This window comes from Bos taurus, chromosome 14 (assembly GCF_002263795.3).
Source record: "Bos taurus isolate L1 Dominette 01449 registration number 42190680 breed Hereford chromosome 14, ARS-UCD2.0, whole genome shotgun sequence".
Taxonomy (NCBI): Eukaryota; Metazoa; Chordata; class Mammalia; order Artiodactyla; family Bovidae; genus Bos; species Bos taurus.
Genome location: NC_037341.1, coordinates 76,215,551 through 76,238,700, shown reverse-complemented (window position 1 = coordinate 76,238,700; position 23,150 = coordinate 76,215,551). Strand labels below are relative to the sequence as shown.

The 23,150-nt window shown below is 39.8% G+C and overlaps 1 protein-coding gene across 6 annotated transcripts in view; it reads left to right on the top strand.

The window, feature by feature from the left end:
- Nucleotides 1-21,335, top strand: part of WWP1 (WW domain containing E3 ubiquitin protein ligase 1) — a 144,985-nt gene extending 123,650 nt beyond the window's left edge. For 5 of the 6 annotated variants that reach the window (XM_025001523.2, XM_025001522.2, XM_059893203.1 and 2 more), the window contains 5 exons: nt 507-627; nt 8,321-8,425; nt 10,757-10,853; nt 11,267-11,339; nt 19,741-21,335. In XM_025001523.2, coding sequence (XP_024857291.1) covers nt 507-627; nt 8,321-8,425; nt 10,757-10,853; nt 11,267-11,339; nt 19,741-19,840 — 496 coding nt within the window. In that variant the 3' untranslated portion in view covers nt 19,841-21,335. The remainder of the gene's footprint in view (nt 1-506; nt 628-8,320; nt 8,426-10,756; nt 10,854-11,266; nt 11,340-19,740) is intronic. The other variant, NM_001037463.1, reaches the window with a different exon arrangement.
- Nucleotides 21,336-23,150: the final 1,815 nt, after the last annotated feature.

Sequence of the window (23,150 nt, the reverse complement as noted above, 5' to 3'; positions counted from 1 at the left end):
TTTAAGAAAACTCACTTCCCTTGCCTCTGACGTACATTTATTTAAGTTCTTCCCAACAGTACTAACATTCTTGGAAAAAAGTGTATATGATGACCTCCACTTTCCCACTGCCACTTACTGTATTGCATCCTGCCTTGTCTGGATCAAAAATCAGAGAACATTGGTGCTAAAGAAGGGCTTTCCAAAGCCCATGCACTTCTTCATTTCTAGATGAGGAGATGGAGGCCCTCTGTAGATAGTAGCAAAACCAAGTCTGGAGCCGCACCTGACAAGCACTGTAATACTCATTCCTATTCCATTTCACTCTCCCTTTTTAACTTATTCTTTTAATAGTGCTCACCGCAACTTCTGATTTGAAACTGTGCTCACTTGAATTCTACAATCCATAAAACTTACTGATTTTCTTCACTTTCTCTTTTAATGATGGTTAAGAAGTACTCTGTGTTTTAAACCCTTTTACCTTACATAGAAAGTACCATCTTTTTAAATACCATCTTTATTTTCAGTTTAATGACTGAGTGGCGTTTTTCTCGAGGAGTACAAGAACAGACCAAAGCTTTCCTTGATGGCTTTAATGAGGTTGTTCCCCTTCAGTGGCTGCAGTACTTTGATGAAAAAGAATTGGAGGTTAGGATCTTTTATTATGCTATTATAGGGAAAGTTAATGGGAGGAGGGTCTGTTGTTATGCTTCTATAATAGAATGTCCACAAGCTTTAAAAACATATGGCACCATCTTCAATCCGCTCTCTGATTCATCGAAATGTTTAGGGGGTGTAAACCTCCAGCACTGAGTAAGGGTCTTAAGTTCTCCCAAATGTGATGCTGTCATAGCGCAAAATCATCAATCAGTGCCAACTCTTAGGGCTCCTGAAGAGTGCAAACTTATTAATAATTGGGGGAACTCAAGTAGGGGAAATCATACAATATTTGTCTTATTGTGACTGCCTTATTTCAGTTACCATAATGTCTTCATGGTTCATCCATATTTTAGCATGTGTAAAAATTTTTTGCTTTTTAATACTGAATATATACAATATACAGATATACATATATAACATATATGTATATATTTTCAGTATTTACTCTATATATGTAAGTAACATATATATCCTGGAGGAGGAAATGGCAACCCATTCCAGTATACTTGCCTGGAGAATCCTGTGGACAGAGGAGCCTCATGGGCTACAGACCATGGGATGACAGAGTCAGGCACGACTGAGTGACTGAACAACAACATATATATGATAAACAGTAAGAAAAGGCAAAAACATGTGACACTGAGAAATGAACTCCCCAGGTCAGTAGGTGCCCGATATACTACTGGAGAAGAGTGGAGAAATAGCTCCAGAAGGAACAAAGAGGCTGAACCACAGCAGAAGCAACGTCCAGTTGTGGCTATGTCTGGTGGTAAAAGTAAAGTCCGATGCTGTAAAGATCAGCAGTGCATAGGAACCTGGAATGTTAGGTCCGTGAATCAAGGTAAATCGGAAGTGGTCAAATAGATGGCAAGAGTGAACATCGACATTTTAGGAATCAGTGAACTAAAATGGACCAGATTGGGCAAATTTAATTCAGATGACTATTATATCTACTACTATGGGCAAAAATCCCTAGAAGAAATGAAGTAGCCATCATAGTCAACAAAAGAGTCTAAAATGCAGTACCTGGGTGCAATCTCAAAAATGACAGACTGGATCTCAAAAACGACAGACTGGTCTCTGTTCATTTCCAAGGCAAACGACTCAATATCACAGTAATTCAAGTCTATGCTCCAACCACTAATGCCGAAGAAGCTGAAGTTGACAGGTTCTGTGAAGACCTACAAGACCTTCTAGGACTAACACCGAAAAAAGATGTCCTTTTCATCATAAGGGACTGGAATGCAAAAGTAGGAAGTCAAGAGATACCTGAAATAACAGACAAGTTTGACTTTGGAGTACAGAATGAAGCAGGGCAAAACCTAAGAGAGTTCTGCCAAGAGAACACACTGGTCATAGCAAACACCCTCTTTCAACAACACAAGAGATGCTTCTACACATGGACATCACCAGATGGTCAGTACCGAAATCCGATTGATTATATTCTTTGCAGCTGAAGATGGAGAAGCTCTATACAGTCAGCAAAAACAAGACTGGGAGCTGACTGTGGCTCAGATCATGAACTCCTTATTGCCAAATTCAGACTGAAATTGAAGAAAGTAGGGAAAACCACTAGACCATTCAGGTATGACCTAAATCAAATCCCTTACAATTATACAGTGGAAGTGACAAATAGATTCAAAGGATTAGATCTGATGGGCAGAGTGCCTGAAGAACTAGGGGCAGAAATTCATAACATTGTACAGGAGGTGGTGATCAAAACCATCCCCAAGAAAAAGAAACGCAAATAGGCAAAATTGTTGTCTCAGGAGGCCTTAAAAATAGCTGAGAAAAGAAGAGAAGTGAAAGGCAAAGGAGAAAAGGAAAGATATACCCATTTGAAGCAAAGAATATCAAGGAGAGACAAGAAAGCCTTCCTAAGTAAACTGCAAAGAAATAGAGGAAAATAATAGAATGGGAAAGACTAGAGATCTCTTCAAAAAAATTAAAAGATACCAAGAGAACATTTCATGCAAGGTTGGCACGATAAAGGACAGAAACGGTATGGACCTAGGAGAAGCAGAGATTATTAAGAAGAGGTGACAAGAATACACAGAAGAACTATACAAAAAAGATTTTAATGACCCAGATAGCCACAATGGTGTGACCACTCACCTAGAGCAAGACATCAAGGAGTGCAAAGTCAAGTGGGCCTTAGGAAGCATCACCATCAACAAAACTAGTGGAGGTGATGGAATTCCAGCCGAGCTACTTCAAATCTTAGAAGACGATGTTGTGAAAGTCTACACTCAGTATGCCAACAAATTTGGAAAACTCAGTTGTGGCCACAGGACTGGAAAACAGATTGAGTTTTCATTCCAATCTCAAAGAAGGTCAGTGCCAAAGAATGTTTAAACTACTGCACACTCATTTCACTTGCTAGCAAAGTAATGCTCAAAATTCTTCAAGCTAGGCTTCAACAGTACATGAACTGTGAACTTTCAGATGTTCAAACTGGATTTAGAAAAGGCAGAGGACCAGAGATCAAATTGCCAACACCCAATTTGATCATCAAAAAATCTAGAGAGTTCCAGAAAAACATCCGCTTCACTGACTAGGGTAAAGACTTTGACTGTGTAGACCACAACTGTGGAAAATTCTTAAAGAGATGGGAATACCAGACCACCTTACCTGCTTCCTGAGAAACCTATTGCTTCTATGCAGATCAAGAAGCAACAGTTAGAACCAGGCATGGAACAATGGACTGGTTCCAGATTGGGAAAAGAGTACATCAGGGCTGTATATTGTCACCGTGTTTATTTAACTTTTATGCAGAGTACATCATTGAAGTGCCAGACTGGATGAAGTGCAAGCTGGGATCAACATTGCCATAAGAAATATCAATAACCTCAGATAGGCAGATAACACCATCCTTAGGATAGAAAGCGGAAAGGGCCTAAAGATCCTCTTGGTGAAGCTGAAAGAGGAGAGTGAAAAAAGTGGCTTAAAACTCAGCATTCAGAAAACTAAGATCATGGCATCCAGTCCCATCACTTCATGGCAAATAGATTGGGAAACAATGAAAACAGTAACAGACTTTATTTTCTTGGGCTCCAAAATCACTGCAGATGGAGATTGCAGCCATGAAATTAAAAGACACTTGCTCCTTGGAAGAAAAGTTATGACAACTTAGACAGCATTTTAAAAAGCAGAGTCATTACTTTGCCAACAAAGTTCCATTTAGTCAAGGCTATGGTTTCCAGTAGTCATGTATGGATGTGAGAGTTGGACTGTGAAGAAAGCTGAGCGCCGAAGAATTGATGCTTTTGAACTGTGGTGTTGGAGAAGACTCTTGAGAGTCCTTTGGACTGCAAGGAGATCCAACCAGTCCATTCTGAAGGAGATCAGCCCTGGGTGTTCATTGGAAGGACTGAGGATAAGGCTGAAACTCCAATACTTTGGCCACCTGATTCGAAGAGCTGACTCACTGGAAAGATCCTGATGCTGGGAAAGATTGAAGACAGGAGAAGGGGACAAAAGAGGATGAGATGGTTGGATGGCATCACCAACTCAATGGACGTGAGTTTGAGCAAGTTCCAGGAGATGGGGAGGACAGGGAAGCCTGGCGTGCTGCAGTCCATGGGGTCACAAAGAGTTGACTGATACATCACAAAGGTCACATCTGATGCACGTAATACATATATGTGTGTATTTTCTTTATCCATTCATCAGTCACTGAATCTTTGTCTTCATTCCACCTTTTGGTGATTGTGAATAATGCTGCTCTATACATGAGTGTACAGAATATTCTTTGAGACCCTGCTTTCAGTTCTTTTGAGTAAATACTCAGGAGTGGTATTGTTCTATCAAATAGTAATTCTCTATTTAACTTCTTGAAGAACCGCTACCGTTTTCCATAGCAGCTGTACTATTTTCCATTCCCACCAAATGTATATAAGGCTTCCAACTTCTCCACATCTTTTGCCTATACTTGTTATTTTCTGTTTTTGTTTTTAATAGTAACAATTCCAGTAATAATAGTATGAGGTGGTAGTTCGCTGTGGTTTTGATTTATGTTTCTCTGATGATTAGTTATTGTGAATTCTCCAAGTCTCTCCCATGTAAATTAGAAGGTAGGGAGGGCCATTTAGGAAAGTGCTTGCATTTCCCCCTGCCACCTTTTGGGGGCAGTATTTTAACTTCAGCCATCTTGCGTCCTCTGTTAAGAAACTTGGTTTGTCCATGTGATCAAAATGTGCATATGAAAAAATTAGCATTTTAAGTTTTATAAAGTAATAGTCCTATGTAGGACTTAGCCTTCTAGAAACTCTGACACAGGAAATACATGAAAATCAGGACTCAGAGCCTGAATTACAGGCAGACTCTGTAAACCTTAGTTAATGGCTCTTTCCTAACAGCTTGCTTACACAGATTAGCAGAAATGCATTAGTAGAATGGAAGATACTTTTTAGAGTAGTATTAATCATTTTTTTAAATCACCAACTGTATTAAGAATCTGAAGAAAATGAAACAATTTTGCATCCTCAAAATGCTTACATCTAAAATACTCTGTACCCTTGGTTAAGAACTGCTGTCTTAGAGGCCACTCAGTGAGAGAGGGGTGTTACGACAAGAGCCTGACATCAGAACCCAGAGGAAACTTAAGACAGTAGATAAAGAAAGATATTAACAGGTGCATACTTTTATATCACCCATGGTAGCGCTTACAGTCTTCTCACAGGACACCTTGTGAAATAGTCTGGCTGCATGATAATTTTCTAACCCAGATAAGGAGACTAAAAGCCTAATTGCTTACTGATTTGCTTTTAGCTCACGGTACAGAGCCATGAGGAAATAGAAATTTGTTTTGTTTTGTCCTGTCTTTCTCTTGTTTCTTCTTCTACTCCCATTCATTGTCTCTTTTAACCATGAATAATACCACAGTAAAGAATATTTACACCATTATCCAAAAGAATGGTTATCCATAATCATGCCCCTTTTTTACAGATTAAAATCTGTTTGTAAGAAGATAAAACAGTCATTCTGTATAAAAACTCTTCATCACACTAGGAATAGAAGGTAGCCTTCTCAGTTTGATAAAGGGCCTCAACAAAAAAGATAAATCCTAACAGCATTCTAATGGTGATACCTTGGATATTTCTCACTGAGATTGGGAACTCAGTGATGTCCACTCTCATCACTTGTGTTCTCCATTGTACCAGATTCCGAAGCCAGTGCAATAAGGCAGAAGTAGAAGCAAAAAGCATAAAGTTTGGAAAGAAGTAAAACTGCCTTTATTCACAGATGATAACATGATTGTCAATTTAGAAAATTCTAAGGGACCTACCAAAAAACAACTAGAAATGATAACGAATTTTAATAATTCATTGTAGGGTGCAAGCTTAGTTATTAAAAAAAATCAATTGTGTGTCTTCTGCATGCTAGCAGCAAACATTTAGAAATTGAAACTTCAAAGTTTCATTTACTAAAGCATTAAAAAAAAAATGAACAAATGTAGCCAAAGCCATGTAAGAACTCTAAAAACTGGAAACATTGCTGAGAAAAATTAAAATTTTAATAAGTGGAGACATATTTCATCATATGTATTGGAAGATTCGGTATTGTAAATATCAGTTTTCTCCAAATAACACAATCCAATCAACATCCTGGTAGAATTTTCTGTAGAAATTGATCGGCTAGTACGCTGCAGTCCATGGGATCCCTAAAACTCAGATATAACTGAGTGTCTTCACTTTTCACTTTTCACTTTCATGCACTGGAGAAGGAAATGGCAACCCGCTCCAGTGTTCTTGCCTGGAAAATCCCATGGACAGAGGAGCCTGGTGGGCTGCAGTCCATGGGGTCGAGAAGAGTCGGACACAACTGAGCAACTTCACTTTCACTTTTCACTTTCATTCACTGGAGAAGGAAATGGCAACCCACTCCAGTGTTCTTGCCTGGAGAATCCCAGGGACGGGGGAGCCTGGTGGGCTGCCGTCTATGGGGTCGCACAGAGTCAGACACGACTGAAGTGACTTAGCAGCAGCAGCAGCACTTCTAAAATTACAAGGAAATGCACAGGTTCTAGATTAGCCAAAACAGTTTTGAAAAAGGACAAATCTTACAGGATAAACGTTTACTACCTGATGTCAAGGATTTTTATAAGCCATAGTAATTAAGATAGTGTGATATTTGTGTGAGGATAGACAGACAGGTCAGTGAAACACTTTAATTAGAGTCCAGAATAGATCCACATATATATTGTCAATTATTTTCATCAAAAGTACTAATATATTTTTATGGGGAAAGGGGAAAAGTCTTAAACAAGTGATTCTGGATTAACTTGATATTCATATAGAAGAAAATTAATTTTGACCCTGTCAGCTCATAAAGATTAATTTGAAATAAATTATGAACATAAATATGAAAACTAAAAATATAACATAGTAGAAAAATCTTAGTCTAGACAGAAGTGTCTTAGGAAGAACACAAAGGATGTTAGATTTCATCAAAATTAAAAACTTCTCTTCAAAAGATGCTGTCAAGTAAATGAAAAGGCAACCTACCTGCTGAGAGAAACTCTTGAGACAAAGGTGTTACATCCAGACTATATTAAAAACCTATCACTCAATAAAAATACAGTTTTTAAGTGGACAGAGGCTCACTTCATTAAAGAAGCTCTATTGATGGCATAGAAACACGGGGAGATGCTCACTAATCATTGGGGAAATACAGATTCAAGCTGAATGAATCGTCACTGTTACACACGCCTCCGCTTATGCCCTAGCGGTCCCACTAGTAGTGCTTACTCATGTGGAAATGAAACACGTATGTTCACAGAACTTTTCCATAAATGTTCATCACAGTTTTATTCATCAAAATCAAAAATTCGAAGTAACCTAAATGTCCATCAACAAGAGAATGGGTAAATAAATTGTTGTATATTTATGAAATGAAACACCACTCAGCAATATGAAAGAACCACGGGTGCCCCTCACAGCGTGGATGAATCTCATAAACATTCTACTGGTGAGAAAAGAAAACAGAAAAGAGCGGATGAGTGTAGTCTGTCTGCTGCGTTCAGAAATCTAACCTGTGGTGAGATCACTGAGGTGGTTAACAGGTGTATATACTGCTGTCAAAATGCATATAACTCTGTACTTAAAATATGCATGCTTTATTGTGTCTAAATTATAGATCATAGTTGATATGAGAAATAAAGTACAGGTTATTATGCCCAAAATAGTTTTCATCCCATATATAATAAACTAGAGTTACTTGAGAATTTTGCATATCTAGAAGATTTTATTCTCAAAGCCTGGATAGATGAATAACAGGAGGTTAGTATACTTTTAATTTTAAATAGGTAAGGTAGCGTAGATTAAAAAAAAGAAGAAGAACCAGAAATTTATGTTTAAAACTTATTTGTAATGTATGTGATTTGGGATATATGTGTAGTAAAAGTGATTGTTTTTGTATAGCTGATGTTTTTCTTGAAGAATAGTTACTTTTGAACGTTTTTAAGTTCAGTAAACATGAATAAGATAAGAACCAAAGAATTCTGCATGTTAAATTGCCACACAATTTAGTTAGACTTGCTTTACTGTGATCATTATTTGATGTACACATAGCCATTTGACATAATTAGCATGTGCATAGCTGGGCATTAGCAGATTTCTGTCCTGTAGTTACTGTCTTCACTAAATCTTTCCTCTGACCTGATACTGTGCTCATTCCCCAGGTTATGTTGTGTGGCATGCAGGAGGTCGACCTGGCAGATTGGCAGAGAAACACTGTGTATCGACATTATACCAGAAACAGCAAGCAAATCATTTGGTTTTGGCAGGTATTTGCTTTTATCTTCTTAACACTAAATACTGAAAGAAAATGTTTTCTGATGAAGTGGTAATTTGAAAAGTTAATTTTTAAGGTTGAGACTGCTTTTGGACATGGTATTTAGTCTTTGAATTTTAAATTAGAAGTGGATAGTGTAAAAACTTGTTAAAGGATTTTCCATTTCTTATTTCCTAAATGAAAGAACAAATGACCATCTTTAAATAATAGTTTAACGGTAATGGTTTTAGGTATAATATTTTTTCTAGTAGTATGAAAGTATTCTATAAATTCTACTTAATTTTGGAAGTAAAAGAGGAGTATGTTTTTAATGAGAAAGTCAATGAAAATACTTAATTCCTCTAAAGGTGATAATATGCCAGCAAATTAGAACAATCTAGAGGATAATGTTCAAGAATGACTTTTCTTTCCTTTCCTTTCTCTCTCCCCCTCTCCCTCCTTCTCTCTTTGTCCATCAGGGGAACTGAGTAAATAAATTGTAATATATCCGTTCTGTAATTCCATACCTTTTTGTCATTCTTTTTCTTAATGCAAATTAACAAAAATATTGGAGAATAATGTTTTTCAATACAGCATTAAGCTTAAAAGGAAGTTGTATCTATTACTTGGCTTAAAGGAAAATATCTATTCTATCTAGACGAAGTGTCTGCTAGTGTATGAACACAACCTCTGAGAAGGTGGCGGGCGCCTGGGCAGAGAGCTGCCCTGAGGCAGAGGTGTGCGCGGGGGCGTCCCGCTGCGCCCTCCTGCTGCCTGAGGTCCACACCCCATGCACATGTTATCTACTGCAAAAAGTAAATGAAAAGTGGGAATAACTCTGTTTTCAAACCTAACACATCAGAATTGCATCCATACAGAGCACATGCAAGTGTCTGTATCTTCCCTTTCGGCTCTTCACCAGCTTCCTTGTTCCTTTTGTTCCCTGACACTCCCTTTGGGCATTTCTTCCTATACACCTGAGGAGCTTAAGCACTGGGTTATATAAATCCAAGTGAATAGTTGTATTTTCTAAATGGGATTTCCCTGGAGAAGGAAATGGCAACCCACTCCAGTATTCTTGCCTGGAAAATCCCATGGACAGAGAAGCTTGGCGGCCTATGGCCCATGGGGTCACAAAGACTCAGACAAGACTAGCAGCTTCACTCACTCAGCTCATTCCAATGGGTTTGTTCTGGGGAAAGTGGTGAGATTTATGCCAGCCCTGTTCACCTCCATTTCTACGTCTTGATGAAACATGTTGCCTCAGCGCAGTTCTGTGCAGAAACATTATTTTTTCGTATTTAGCACAACATTTTGTCTTATTATTAGCTAAAGTTTAGTCTCTTGTTTTTAAGATACATTTCTACTCTCACACTGTCCCCTAAGTTCCTTACCTTCTGTTGTAAGACACTCAGAGCAATTCAGATCAGTATTACCTGTCTATGTCCACTTTGAAAAGAAATAGTCCATGAAGAGAGATATTTTTAGAAGAATGCATACTTTGGGTTTTCAAGTATGAAGAATATAGTTGGGAAAGTGATGTTTAGTGAAAGAAAATATCAGAAACTGCTGAGAGTGGCAATTGAGAAGGATTTGTTCACCGTCACCGTCAGTAGCTTGCAGGGTAGTCCGCTCAGGTCAGGATAACAGGCCTTTAGAGCTCAGTTAGACCTGAGTTCAAATGTTAGTTCCACCACTTAGTAGCAGGTTGAGAAGGACAAATTCTTTCACCTCTCCAGGCCTCCATTTTCTTTTTTTCTGATTACTTGTTTATTTTTGACTATGCTGGGTCTCTGTTGCTGCACACGGGCTTTTCTCATGTTGCGGCGAGCAGGGGCTCCCCTCTGGCTGTGGTGCATAGGCGTCCCATCGAGATGTCCTCTCTCTTGTGGAGCACAGGCTCTGGGGCACGAGGGCTTCTGGAGTCGTGGCCTGTGGGCTCAGAGGTGTGGCTCCTGGTCTCTAGAGCACAGGCTCAGTAGCTGTGGCCCACGGGCTTAGCTGCTCCGTGGCATGTGGGATCTTCTGGATCAGGGATCGAACCCATGTCTCCTGCATCAGCAGACAGGCTCTTTACCACTGAGCCATCAGGGAAGCCTGGCCTCCGTCTTCTGAACATGTGTCGTGGGGATGCTAATGATAGTTCCTGTCTCATAATACTGTTGTTAGGGCCAAATACACAAGAAGCATATGGCGCATCCTCTGTTTTCATTTTCCTCTTAAAAATAGGAAATTGGGCTTTGAAATCAATACAAGAGTTGTAAGTTAATTTGAAAATAGAAATAGAATTTTAGTACGAATAACTTTCACCAGGTTGTAAAGTAAACTTGCTTTTGTTCCGCAGTTTGTGAAGGAGACAGACAATGAAGTGAGAATGCGACTACTGCAGTTTGTCACTGGAACCTGCCGTTTACCTCTAGGAGGATTTGCTGAACTCATGGGTAAATGTGGTTTTCTCTGTAAATAATTTTGTGATAATGCGTCTAGACACACAGCAGACTTAAGCCTAAGGATTATTCTTCTATGCTTTAGGTAGGGCATCTACTGAAATAAAGACAAATTAATGCTTAATATCAGGTACATTTGTAAGATAGGTTTGAAAGTCTGCTCTCAGAGGCTGGTTGGCCATTGCTTTGTGAGGGGATCACAATTCTTAGACACTGATCTTTCTACTTTGTGATTCCTATTGCTGGATCTCTGCAGCATTAACAAGCTTCTCTGGGCAGAAGCCATTTACATTGTAGTTTATTCTGTATCATTTATGTTGATTCTGTGATGTGTTCTGGTTTGACTGGTTGTCAAAACTAAAAAGTTTAAAGGACCAAATAAATTTTGTCATATTTTCCTGATTTAGGAAGTAATGGGCCTCAAAAATTTTGCATTGAAAAAGTTGGCAAAGATACCTGGTTACCAAGAAGCCACACATGGTAAGTTCAAAAATCTTAAATAGTACAGTGACTGAGTATAATTGTTGATTCATTAAAGTAGTCAGAATTTTAGTTTTTACTGATTAATATGGCACTCTATAACTAAACACTTTAGAGTGACTGGTTAATATAAATACTTGAGAAATGTATTCATTGATTCAAAAAATATTTAAAGTACCACTAGGTATAAAATAAAATAAGATTGAAGTGCTCCCTGCCTTTTATGAAGTTTGTACTCCATTGAGGGTGGGGGCACAAAAGACAAACAGGTCAACACCTCTTTACAAATGCTAGGAGTCCTTTAAAGGGAACCAGGAGAACAGCTGGAGAGGAATCCCCACCAGATTGGTGGTCAGGGAAGTTTCTTGGAAACAGTGATGTTTAAGTTGAGTTTGATGAATAGCATGCTGTGGGAAGAAATGGGGAGTATATACTTTGTATAGTCATTTTTAAAGGAAATAAAAGATGACTTGGTATGAATGGAACTTAATGATTCCGAGGAGGAAGATAAAAGAATTTGGAAATGCAGGCAGGGGCTACATTATGTAGAGGTTAATAGGCTATGATGAGCAGTTAGATTCTAAATACAATTAGGAGCCATTGAGGAGTCTTATATAAGAATAATGAGATCTAAGAAAAACGACTCTGGCAGCAGGGGGCGGGCGGGAACTGGGCGAGTGAGACCAGGGAGGTCAGAGCTGTTAGTCATCCAGACAGAAGATGGTGATGGCCCGAAGGTATGCGTTGCTGTCAGGAGGTCAAAGTCAGTTTTCACACTGTCCTTTTTTTGCCTTTTTGTTGTTTTGACATTTGCACTTGTGGTACCAAAGTAATGGTGGGTCAACAGCTGTTGCCTTAGCACAAGTCAAGGAAAAGGCAGTTGACACCAAACTGCTGTCTCTGCATTTTTCAACACCACACATTTGAAGTTTAAAAAAAAAGGAAAGAAAAGGCCAGGCTTATTGAAAGTTGTTGATTATGAAGTAGTAAAAACTATTAACTTTATTAAATCTTGACACTTGAAGTATATGTGGTTTTTTTTTTTAATATTCTGTATGACAAAATAAATGGCAAGTCTACATGAAACACTGGTTTTTGTCTTGTGAAGAAGCTCTTAGTTGTCAAGTTGAAAGCTGCAGAGCTTGCTTTTTTTGTGAAATGCTCTAGTTACTTGAAAACATAACAGACTGTTTCATTCAGACATTTTTCTTGAAAATTAAGTAAAAGCTCATCATTTTAAGGAAAACAGCTAACAGCATTTATTGGTGATGATAACATTGAGGTTTCATACAAAAATCAGAATTTTGGAAAACTTGTATATTCAGCTTCTCAGCTTCCCAAGACTTTTAATATTTTAAAATTCATTATAACTTGGTGAACCTGTATTTCCAAATAACTGATACATGATGTTATAAACTCATGCATGAGAAAAACATCCAGAGTGCAAAATAAACCAATGGCTTTCATATAACAGAATACAAAGGGTTCTGTGATATGATTTCAAAACCCATATTATGCATAACCTTGTCAAACTTAGTATATCGTCAAAGAATAGTATCCATAATTATCTGGAAAAAATTACTTGAGTATATCTCTGTTTTCTAATTGCATATCTGTATGGGAAGAGTTTTCATATGCTTAATCTAAAACAATGCAGTTTGATAGTATAAACACATAGGTATTAGAATCCAGATGTCTTCTATTAAACCTGACATTAAAATAATTTGCAAAAATATGAAACAAGGCTACTTTTTTCACTACTTTTTTGAAAACAGTCACTTTTTTCATAAAAATAACTTACTTTCATTTTCACAGTAAATTATTTTTAAAATTTATGGTAAATATCAATAGTTATAATTCACATAAACAGAAAGCTCTTTGGATTTCTCAATATTTTTAGATGTGAAAAAGGATCCTGTTCACCAAAAACTTTTAGGAACACCAGGTTAGATTAAACTGGTGAGTTCAATGCAGGAGAGAGTGTTGAGGCAGGGGACAGAGAATTCATAACCAAAGGAGATGGAAAGAATTGGGATTCTGAGTGTGAGTTAAGGAATTCACTTTTGATGAAAACAAGAACATTTCCTTTGTTGTAACAGAAGAGGAAGAAAAGTTGGGTTAAACTACAAATAGATTTTAGATTTTGTGAAGGAAAAAAGAGTTGATCAACTGTTGATTTTTTTCCTCCAAGTATTTATAAGGTGAAGTCACTGGCTAACAGTGAAGAAGGGAAAGACTTGGAGAAAGAAAGGGAGAGTTGTCAGGGACGAGACAAGTGTTTTCTAGAGAAACATGGCTGAGAATGCTGGGCAGCATTGGATTGCCCACTTGGATCTAGTAGTTAATGTGAAGTCGTCAGATATCCCCTGCAGTAATTTTCAACTGATTAGGTACAAGGAATGAGAAAGTAGAAGGCTGAATTCATTCAGAGTATGAGTAAGTTCAAAAAGGAGAGATAAGATTTTAAAGTATTTGCAAGGTAGTGATTTTAACGATGGACCATGACTTCTATAAACTATTAGGTTGGTGCAAAAGTAATTGCAGTTTTAGACCATGAATTTTAAATCATTGTAACTAGGCTCAAACACATCTTTATTAATCAAAATAGGAACCATTACAGTCAGCACACTTTTGCCAGTGAGAAATAAGTTTGTCTGTTCCTGTAACATAGAAATCCATACTTTGGGATTAGACAAACTCTTGAGGAAAGCATTTTCCCTGCAGAATGTTGTCCAGATGCTTGAAGAAGTTGTAGTCAGTTGGCGAGAGGTTAGGTGAATACGGTAGATAAGGCAAAACTTCATAGCCCAATTGGTTCAACTTTTGAAGCACTGCTTGTGCAGCGTGTGGTCGGGTGTCGTGGAGAATTGGGCCCTTTCAGTTGACCAATGCTGCCTGCAGACGTTGCAGTTTTCAGTGCATCTCATCAATTTGCTGAACATACTTCTCAGATGTAATGGTTTCACCATGATTCAGAAAGTTGTAATGGATCAGACGGGCAGCAGACCACCAAACTGTGACTGTGACCTTTTTTTTTTTTTGTATTTGACCATGACCTTTTTTTGGTGTAAGTTTGGCTTTGAGAAGTGCTTCGGAGCTTCTTCTCAGTCCAGCCACTGAGCTGGTCGTTGCTGGTTGTCATATAAATCTACCTTTCATCACATGTCACAATCCAATCGAGAAATGGTGTGTTGCGTACAATAAGAGAAGATGGCATTTCAGAAAAACAGTTTTTTTAAAATTTTCAGTCAGCTCATAAGGCACCCACTTACAGAGCCTTTTCACCTTTCCACTTCCTTTCAAATGTGGAATGACCGTGGAATGGTCAACGCTGAGTTCTTCAGTCACTTCTGCAGTGGTAAGAGGATCAGCTTTGATGATCTTCTCAGTTCATCATTGTAACTTCCGATGGCCAGCCCTTACGGTCCTCATCTTCAAGGCTCTCATCTCCTTTGCATACTTCTTGAAACACCACTGCACTGTACGTGCATTAGCAGTTCCTGGGCCAGATGGGTTGTTGATGTTGCAAGTTGTCTCTGCTGCTTTATGCCTCATTTTGAAATCAAATAAGACAATCACTCGAATTTGCTTTTCATCTAACATCCTTTCCATAGTCTAAAGTAAATATAAAATAAACAGCGTGGCCACAGGACTGGAAAAGTTCCATTTTCATTCCAATCCCAAAGAAAGGCAATGCCAAAGAATGCTCAAACTACCGCACAATTACACTCATCTCACATGCTAGTAACGTAATGCTTAAAATTCTCCAAGCCAGGCTTCAGCAATACGTGAACCATGAACTTCCTGATGTTCAAGCTGGTTTTAGAAAGGGCACAGGAACCAGAGATCAAATTGCCAACATCCGATGGATCATCGAAAAAGCAAGAGAGTTCCAGAAAAACCTTTATTTCTGCTTTATTGACTATGCCAAAGCCTTTGACCTTGTGGATCACAGTAAACTGTGGAAAATTCTGAAAGAGATGGGAATACCAGACCACCTGACCTGCCTCTTGAGAAACCTGTATGCAGGTGAGGACCTAACAGAACTGGACATGGAACAACAGACTGGTTCCAAATAGGAAAAGGAGTATGTCAAGGCTGTATATTGTCACCCTGCTTATTTAACTTATATGCAGAATACATCATGAGAAACGCTGGGCTGGAGGAAGCACAAGCTGGAATCAAGATTGCCAGCAGAAATATCAATAACCTCAGATATGCAGATGACACCACCCTTATGGCAGAAAGTGAAGAGGAACTAAAAAGCCTCTTGGTGAAAGTGAATGAGGAGAGTGAAAAAATTGGCTTAAAGCTCAACATTCAGAAAACTAAGATCATGGCATCTGATCCCATCACTTCATGGCAGATAGATGGGGAAACAGTGGCTGAATTTATTTTTCTGGGCTGAAAAATCACTGCACATGGTGATTGCAGCTATGAAATTAAAAGATTCTTACTCCTTGGAAGGAAAGTTATAACCAACCTAGATAGCATATTGAAAAGCAGAGACATTACTTTGCCAACAAAGGTTCATCTAGTCAAGGCTATGGTTTTTCCTGTGGTCATGTATGGATGTGAGAGTTGGACTGTGAAGAAAGCTGAGCGCCGAAGAATTGATGCTTTGGAACTGTGGTGTTGGAGAAGACTCTTGAGAGTCCCTTGGACTGCAAAGAGATCCGACCAGTCCATCCTAAAGGAAATCAGTCCTGGGTGTTCATTGGAAGGACTGATGTTGAAGCTGAAACTTCAATACTTTGGCCACGTGATGCGAAGAGCTGACTCATTTGAAAAGACCCTGATGCTGAGAAAGATTGAGGGCGGGAGGAGGAGGGGACGACAGAGGATGAGATGGTTGGATGGCATCACCGACTCGATGGACATGGGTTTGTGTGGACTCCGGGAGTTGGTGATGGACAGGGAGGCCTGGCATGCTGTGGTTCATGGGGTAACAAGGAGTCGGACACGACTGAGTGACTGAACTGAACTGAATCATTAGCAAAAAAAAACATAAAGGGAGAAACGTGCATTAAAGTGATGTATAACATAACCACATTTATCAAGAATGTATTCCAGTATCAAATGGCAATTTCAACAGTGCTGAGACTACAGTTAACCTTTGCACCAACCTAATACTTACAATGATGGGCTGTGGCTTAAGAAGTGAAGATCAGAAGAGTCTGTGGACAAGGTATGATGGTGAGAAAGTATTGGGTTAATAGGTTGGCATTTTGATTGAAGTAAGTTGGGGAAAACAGATAATCAGAGAATAGAGTGTCTCAGTTAATAATTTCCTTCGCTGCTGGTGACCAAGTTCAAGGTATGATACTAAAGTAGGGGAACAGATCCCTGAAGAAGGGCCAAGACCTGGGAGGCCGTAGCGTTGCCTGTCACCTGAGTGAACGAGAGGACTGTGAAGCAGGGGCCAGAGGTGTCAGTGAGCGAAGGAACATGGTCAGGAAGGAGGTGATAGCAAGAGTGCAAAAGGCTTCATCGCCAGATCGTTTGCTTCAGAGGACGAAAGTGTGTTGGCTGGCTGCAAAGGAAATGGACTGTTTCAGACTAGCTGAGTTTTAGTTAAGGCAAGAGAGGAGCTGTTAAGACTGTCTCCAGGGGATCTTCCTGACCCAGGGATCAAACACAGCTCTCCGCATTTACAGGCAGATTCTTTACCATCTGAGCCACCAGGAAAGCCCATTAAGACTATAGAAGCCTGCAAATCATGTAATATAAGTTCAAAAGAACGGACTGGAACGCTGTGAGATGGAGGGCACAGGTGGAGATACTGTTCAGATCGGGGGAAATAGAGTAGATCAGGACTGGGGTGAGGATTTAGGTGAAAAGATGACGCAGAGAGACTTGCATGTCCGGCAGTGACTGAGGGGCGCGGTGCGGTACCTGCAGTCTGGGGAGGCAGTCCTGATGGCCCTCAGACGGGGTCCCGCTGCTGCGGTCCCCAGGGCTTTGCTTAGAGAGGTGGCTGCTCTCTGGATATGGGGACAGCAGGCGACGTACGTGTGAAACAAGCTAATGGGGTACTTGTCCCCTCCCCTTTTTACATATAAGAAAATAGAAGTAGTGAACACTACCTACTCCAGTTTTAGTTTAGTTTAAAAAGCTAAACTAAAACAGTATTCTGATATTCACATAGTAGATACTCAGCAAAAGATGAGTATTTTTAGTATGTTTTTGTCTTTTTGTAAAGCAGCATAGAACAGAATAGCTCATGTCTTAGAGCCATGGTTTTGAATGCTTTAAAGATACCCATTTTCTTACATGGTTCAACTCAACATGTACTAAATGTCTCCTGTACGCAAAATGGGTCTGTGTCAGGAGAATAAAGGGGACTCTGCCCTTGTGAACTTTAGAATCTAATGGAAGAAACCAGTCAGTCATAATACAGAGTAAATCCTAAATAGAAATAAAAAGACCTTATGGAGAGCGGAATTACGAAGTCTGTATAACGTGTTCAAGAAGAATTCTTGGAGGAAGTTTTGTAGCATTTGGACTGATTCTTAATAATAATTTCATAGGCAGAAAGGGTATTCCGGAACATCGGAGAGCCGTAAATAAGAGCATAGCCGTAGAACAGACGAGCGTGTGGTCTGCCTGGAGAACACTGAATAAGCGGTGGGGCTGCACCAAGAGGCCCAGGCCTCCCCTCCCACTCCCCCTCCACAGGAGTTAGCAGCAGCAAAGGGGCTTTGCACTTGCATGTCTTTTTAATAAAGGACCGCTGAAGGTGATGTAAGGCCAGATAGATTGTGAAGAAGTGAAAAAGAAAACTGTACACAAGACCAGTAGGCAGGAAATTCTGATGGTACAGATAAGAGGAGGAGGAAGTAGATGCAGGTGGATATGGCAGCAACAGAGATGACCGGGGGGAAACGGCGGGGCGACCTGATGAGCAGGACAGTCTGACACAGGCAGGGGATCGGCTGTCCTAGTGTGGGACTCCTGTTGGGAAGTCTCACCTGGCCTCAGTCCACTGTCAGACTGCACCTCAGGCAGAGGCGGCGGGAGGGGCCGGGGGAAGAGAACGCTTCCCTTGCTTGGTACTGTGAACAGCTTTTCAGAGGGAAACATGGTCTGAGAAGAACACAGTTTTAATTGGCTGCCTTTCCTGTTTCAAAAGGCTCTCTCCTGATGTAGTTTCCTGACTAGGGCAGATAACTGGTAGGAGGAGTAGAAGGGAACTGGACCATCTCTAGAAGCCTTCCACATGAGAAGATAAAAGTACAGAACGGTTTTGACTTCTCAGAGCTATCTCACTAGACCCTAGTAGAGTGGGGACCGAAATCCAAAACTCCTGAATCCTGACCCAGATACTCAGTGATGTATCTTAGAAAAATTAAATGTTAGTCTACACCTGTTTAAATTGTAAAACAAAACTCTGGTGATTTAAGCATTTTCCATGTTTTTTGTATTTCATCAGTTAATCCCAGCAGGGAATTCTCTTTGAGTCTGGCAAGACTGCAAGCATATTATTTTAGAAATAGTTCTACATACGACAAGTGAAAGTGAAAGTCGCTCCCTCGTGTCCGACTCTTTACGACCCCATGCACTATACAGTCCATGGAATTCTCCAGGCCAGAATACTGGAGTGGGTAGCCTTTTCCTTCTCCAGGGGATTTTCCCAACCCAGGGATCGAACCTAGGTCTCCCACGTTGCAGGCGGATTCTTTACCAGCCGAGCCACCAGGGAAGCCCAAGAATACTGGAGTGGGTAGCCTATCCCTTCTCCAGCGGATCTTCCCCACCCAGGAATAGAACCGGGGTCTCCTGCATTGCGGGCGGATCCTTTACCAACTGAGCTACCAGGGAAGCCCAACATAGGACAAGATACTTGAAAAGACAAAAGTATATATTTGGTGATAGACAGTCTCCACCCTAGAATATAAGTTCAATGAGAACATGGACCTTAGTTTTTCATCTCTATCACTAGCTCCTGGGAGAAATACCTGGTACAGAAAAGATTCAGTAAGTAACTGATGAGTGAGTGAATTCATAGGTGAATGAGTGAAAGAAATGGACTCTTTTAACCCAAGAGAAGTTAGGGGGATTTCAGAAACAATGTGACCTGATACTATAGAGAAGAGGAAAAATATTCCAGTGGTTTTATCCATTACTGCTACAGTTACATTTGTAATTCCAGCTTTCTCTGGGAAACACTAAAATATTTTTATGAATAGGTCTTAAAATTGAGTTGATTGCTATAAGAAAATTTGTATATTTAATATGTTCACTAAGTATTAATATAGTAGTAAATTGTCTGTTAGAATACTTCCAACAAAATTTTTATATTCTTCCTGTTCAGTTTTTCAAATGTATTTTTAAAATATATTGTATTAGAAATATTTTGTTTATTTTATTGAAAACACATTTTGTTTTTGTTTTTGTTCAGTTTTAATCGCTTGGATCTACCACCATATAAGAGTTATGAACAACTAAAGGAAAAACTTCTTTTTGCAATAGAAGAAACAGAGGGATTTGGACAAGAATGAATGTGGCTTCTTGTCTTGGAGGAGCTCTTGCATTTAAATACCCCAGCCAAGAAAAGTTGCACAGATAGTGTATATAAGCTGTTCATTCTGTACAGTGAATTTTCTGAATCTCTCAAAAGTATAAATGTTTTCCGTTCTTCCACAGAAATATGCAAAACAGCTCATCCTTTTCTACTTTTATTTATTGTTCCCTTGAAATGACTGACCAGGAAAAAAAAAAAATCATCCTTAAATTTTGAAGCAAGCAAGAGACTTTATTAAAAATAAGTATATATCTATATAAGCATATATGATAGTGGCTCTAGTTTTATAGAGCTCAGAGTGTATTAAACGTGACAGCCACTCATTTGAAAGTAGTCTGGATTTGCTTTACCTTGTTTTCTGTTATCCAGGGGAAGAAGTTCAAATTGCTCCATGTTTTTTTCCCTGATGTAACATCTCTTGAGGGTGTTTAGCTGCAATGGCTGTTCAGGAAGGTATTAAGGGCTTAGGCCAAAATCTTACTTTGAATATGTTAAAAAAGTGCTGCTGGCTTTTCTTAAGATGGGTGCTTGAACCTGTCAGTTTATTTTAAATAAATACAGTAGTTGAAAATTTTCCCTCTTTGCTACATCACTAATACAGTCAGTCAAAGTCATTAATGAAACCGTAACTTACATGAGTAAATCATATACTAGATCTACTACCATTTAGTTTATTCTGGAAATTGGGGAGAATTCACTGAGCAGCATAGAGGTCTGTTTACATGTTACTTTGAGATGCTAGCTTTTTGTGGAATTAAAAAGAATCAGACACTTCTGTACTTTAGTTTTAGTATCTATGATGTTCTTTAAATACAGAATAAATTGATATAATTTGATACTTAGGAACATATAAAAAGGTAATGTGAACTTTTCTGCTTTTGTGTTCGAAATTTTGGTTTTATAAAACCAGATGGATTGAAGACTTAACATAAGCATCTAAATATTCAAATAAGTCTAATGATTTCCTATTACAGTTTGAATATCTTCATTCCTCTTAAATTCATAAAAGTTCTATGTATCTGAATAAGCATATAAAAAATATTTTGGTCTTCCCCCCTTTTTATATAAATTATTATTTTTGTCCTAGGTAAATACTTTGTTTTTCATTATCAAAGACATTTACTGAACTACAAAAATGTGTAACAATCTGATGTGAATGGTATTAATGCTACTTTAGCAAGTGGGGCTTCCTTATTAATATAAAAATTTAAATTTCCACTTGTATCATTTCAGTATACACTATAAATTTCATTAACGTAAATTTTTTTTAACCATGGAACTGACATCTTAGAATGTTACCAGTAACATATTTCACTAAGTACATACAGATAATACTAGGATACAATTTAACTTCTCTAAACAATACTTTTTGCTTTGCCAAAACTTTTTCTACATATTTAGATTATGTTCTACGTTTTTATTCAGAATTCATAGTAAAGATGAAATAAAAGTCCGTGATCCACTTGGTTGAATACTTTTCCCAAATCCTCATTCCTGACTTTCTAGTTATTCTCATGCCTAAAGAATAAAAAATAAGAGAATGAGTGTACAGGACAGATTACACATGCGAGGGTGCCCAGTCTTTGAGAAGGGCCACTTGACTTAGACCATGAGGGCAGCGCCGCTGAGCTTCGCTGAGACGGCAGTGGCTGTCGCCCAGCGTGCGGAAAGGGCCATGTGGCAGGCCTGACGGAGCTCTCAGGGTGCCCGTGCCTGCCTCCTCACTCCCGGTAAGAAACTGCTGTACCACAGGGGCTTCAGAGAGGAAACCAGCGTCCTGGAGAGCTCGTCAGGCTCTTCTGTCTGATTCCTAGAAACCCAGGCCTGTAGGCAGGATATCCCGGCTTGTCTGGTATGTGCACTCTGGCCGTGAGAGGAACCTGAGACCTGTGTCCTCCCCTCCCTTGGCAGTGCCCGTCCTGGGCTGGGCTGAGCAGAGAGAAGTTGAGTGCAAGGCCCCCGGTGCCCGACCACAACCCCGCAGTGGGTGCAGAGGCGGGCCCAGCACCCTTCACTCCCAGCACCGCGCGTCAGCGCACGAGTCCACCCATCAGAGCAGCTGCCTGCCTGCCAGGGAGAGAGGCCACCCGTGGGGTTTGTGTGTTCAGTGCTTGTGGGGCAAAAGGGTTAACCAACACTTGCGCCCTTGGGCCGCAGCTCAGACACCCTAGCTTTTCCCGTTTTCAAAACTAGGTAGGTTGGTGTGCCAACAGTGCTGTGGGCAGTACCTTTTCTGTTCATAAAAAGGACCCCTAACTGGTACATTGTGTCCAGACTGGGAAGACTCCAGATACTTGATAGGAAACCACAGCTGCGGACTTCCCGGGATGGGAAAACTCTTACGGGCCTGTCCCTTTGGGATTCCCGAGCTGTGACCCGGGGCGATGGTCGTTCTGGAGCTGCACGGATGCGCTGCTCCTGATGCTGCTGTAAGGTCATCCGAATGTCGGGAAGCCTGACATGGACCGCCAGGGCCAGCTTGGTTTTTGTCCATCTGAGTGAACTGGTGCCAGATGAAGCCTGTCACAGGCTTTTTGAGTCTGAATATTTGGTTGAACCTCAAAAGAGTCTCCAATGGGCATTACAGAATGTACCAGAAATATTCTGTGGTTGAAGTAGGTAAAAAAAAAAAAAAAAAAAGGGCAGGGGGATCCCAAACCAATAACAAAGAGTAATAGTACAAAACTGGCACCTTCTGCCCTCACTTCCACAGCACATGCACTCTAGTTGGAACAGAAGTGGCATTCTCCTCAATTCCAAATTTTCTCTCCCCAGTCTTTGACCAAGGACAATCAGATGTTAACAGCATTTTTAAATATTTACTGATACTCTTGGTAAATACATGTTTTTTAATCCTCAAAATTCCATCAAGTTCTCAGGGTGTTTTGTTTTTTCCTTGATGTAATTATGTTTATTTTAAAAAGTGAGTCTGAGAAAAATCATTTTTACAAAATCTATAACTAGTCCACTCAGATAGGAAAATTTCTGGCAACAAGAGTAGGATAATAGCCACTTTCCAAGTCAGATGTCTGCTCTCATTCTTAAAAGGTAACAGGTGCACAAGCAGAGGCAGTTGTAATCACCCGTAGCCCATGTCTACGGTATGCTTAGAAGACAGAATACAGCACACTTCTGCTGACATGTATGTGGGGAAATAGGCATCTCAAACTAGCAGTCAGCTCTGGACACGAGCCGATTAAGTGGGCACTGCACAGGAAGGGGAATAATGGGGCCCCAGAGCTCACTCCCGGAAGCAGCAGTTCTCATCCAGAGTGGAGAGATGCCAG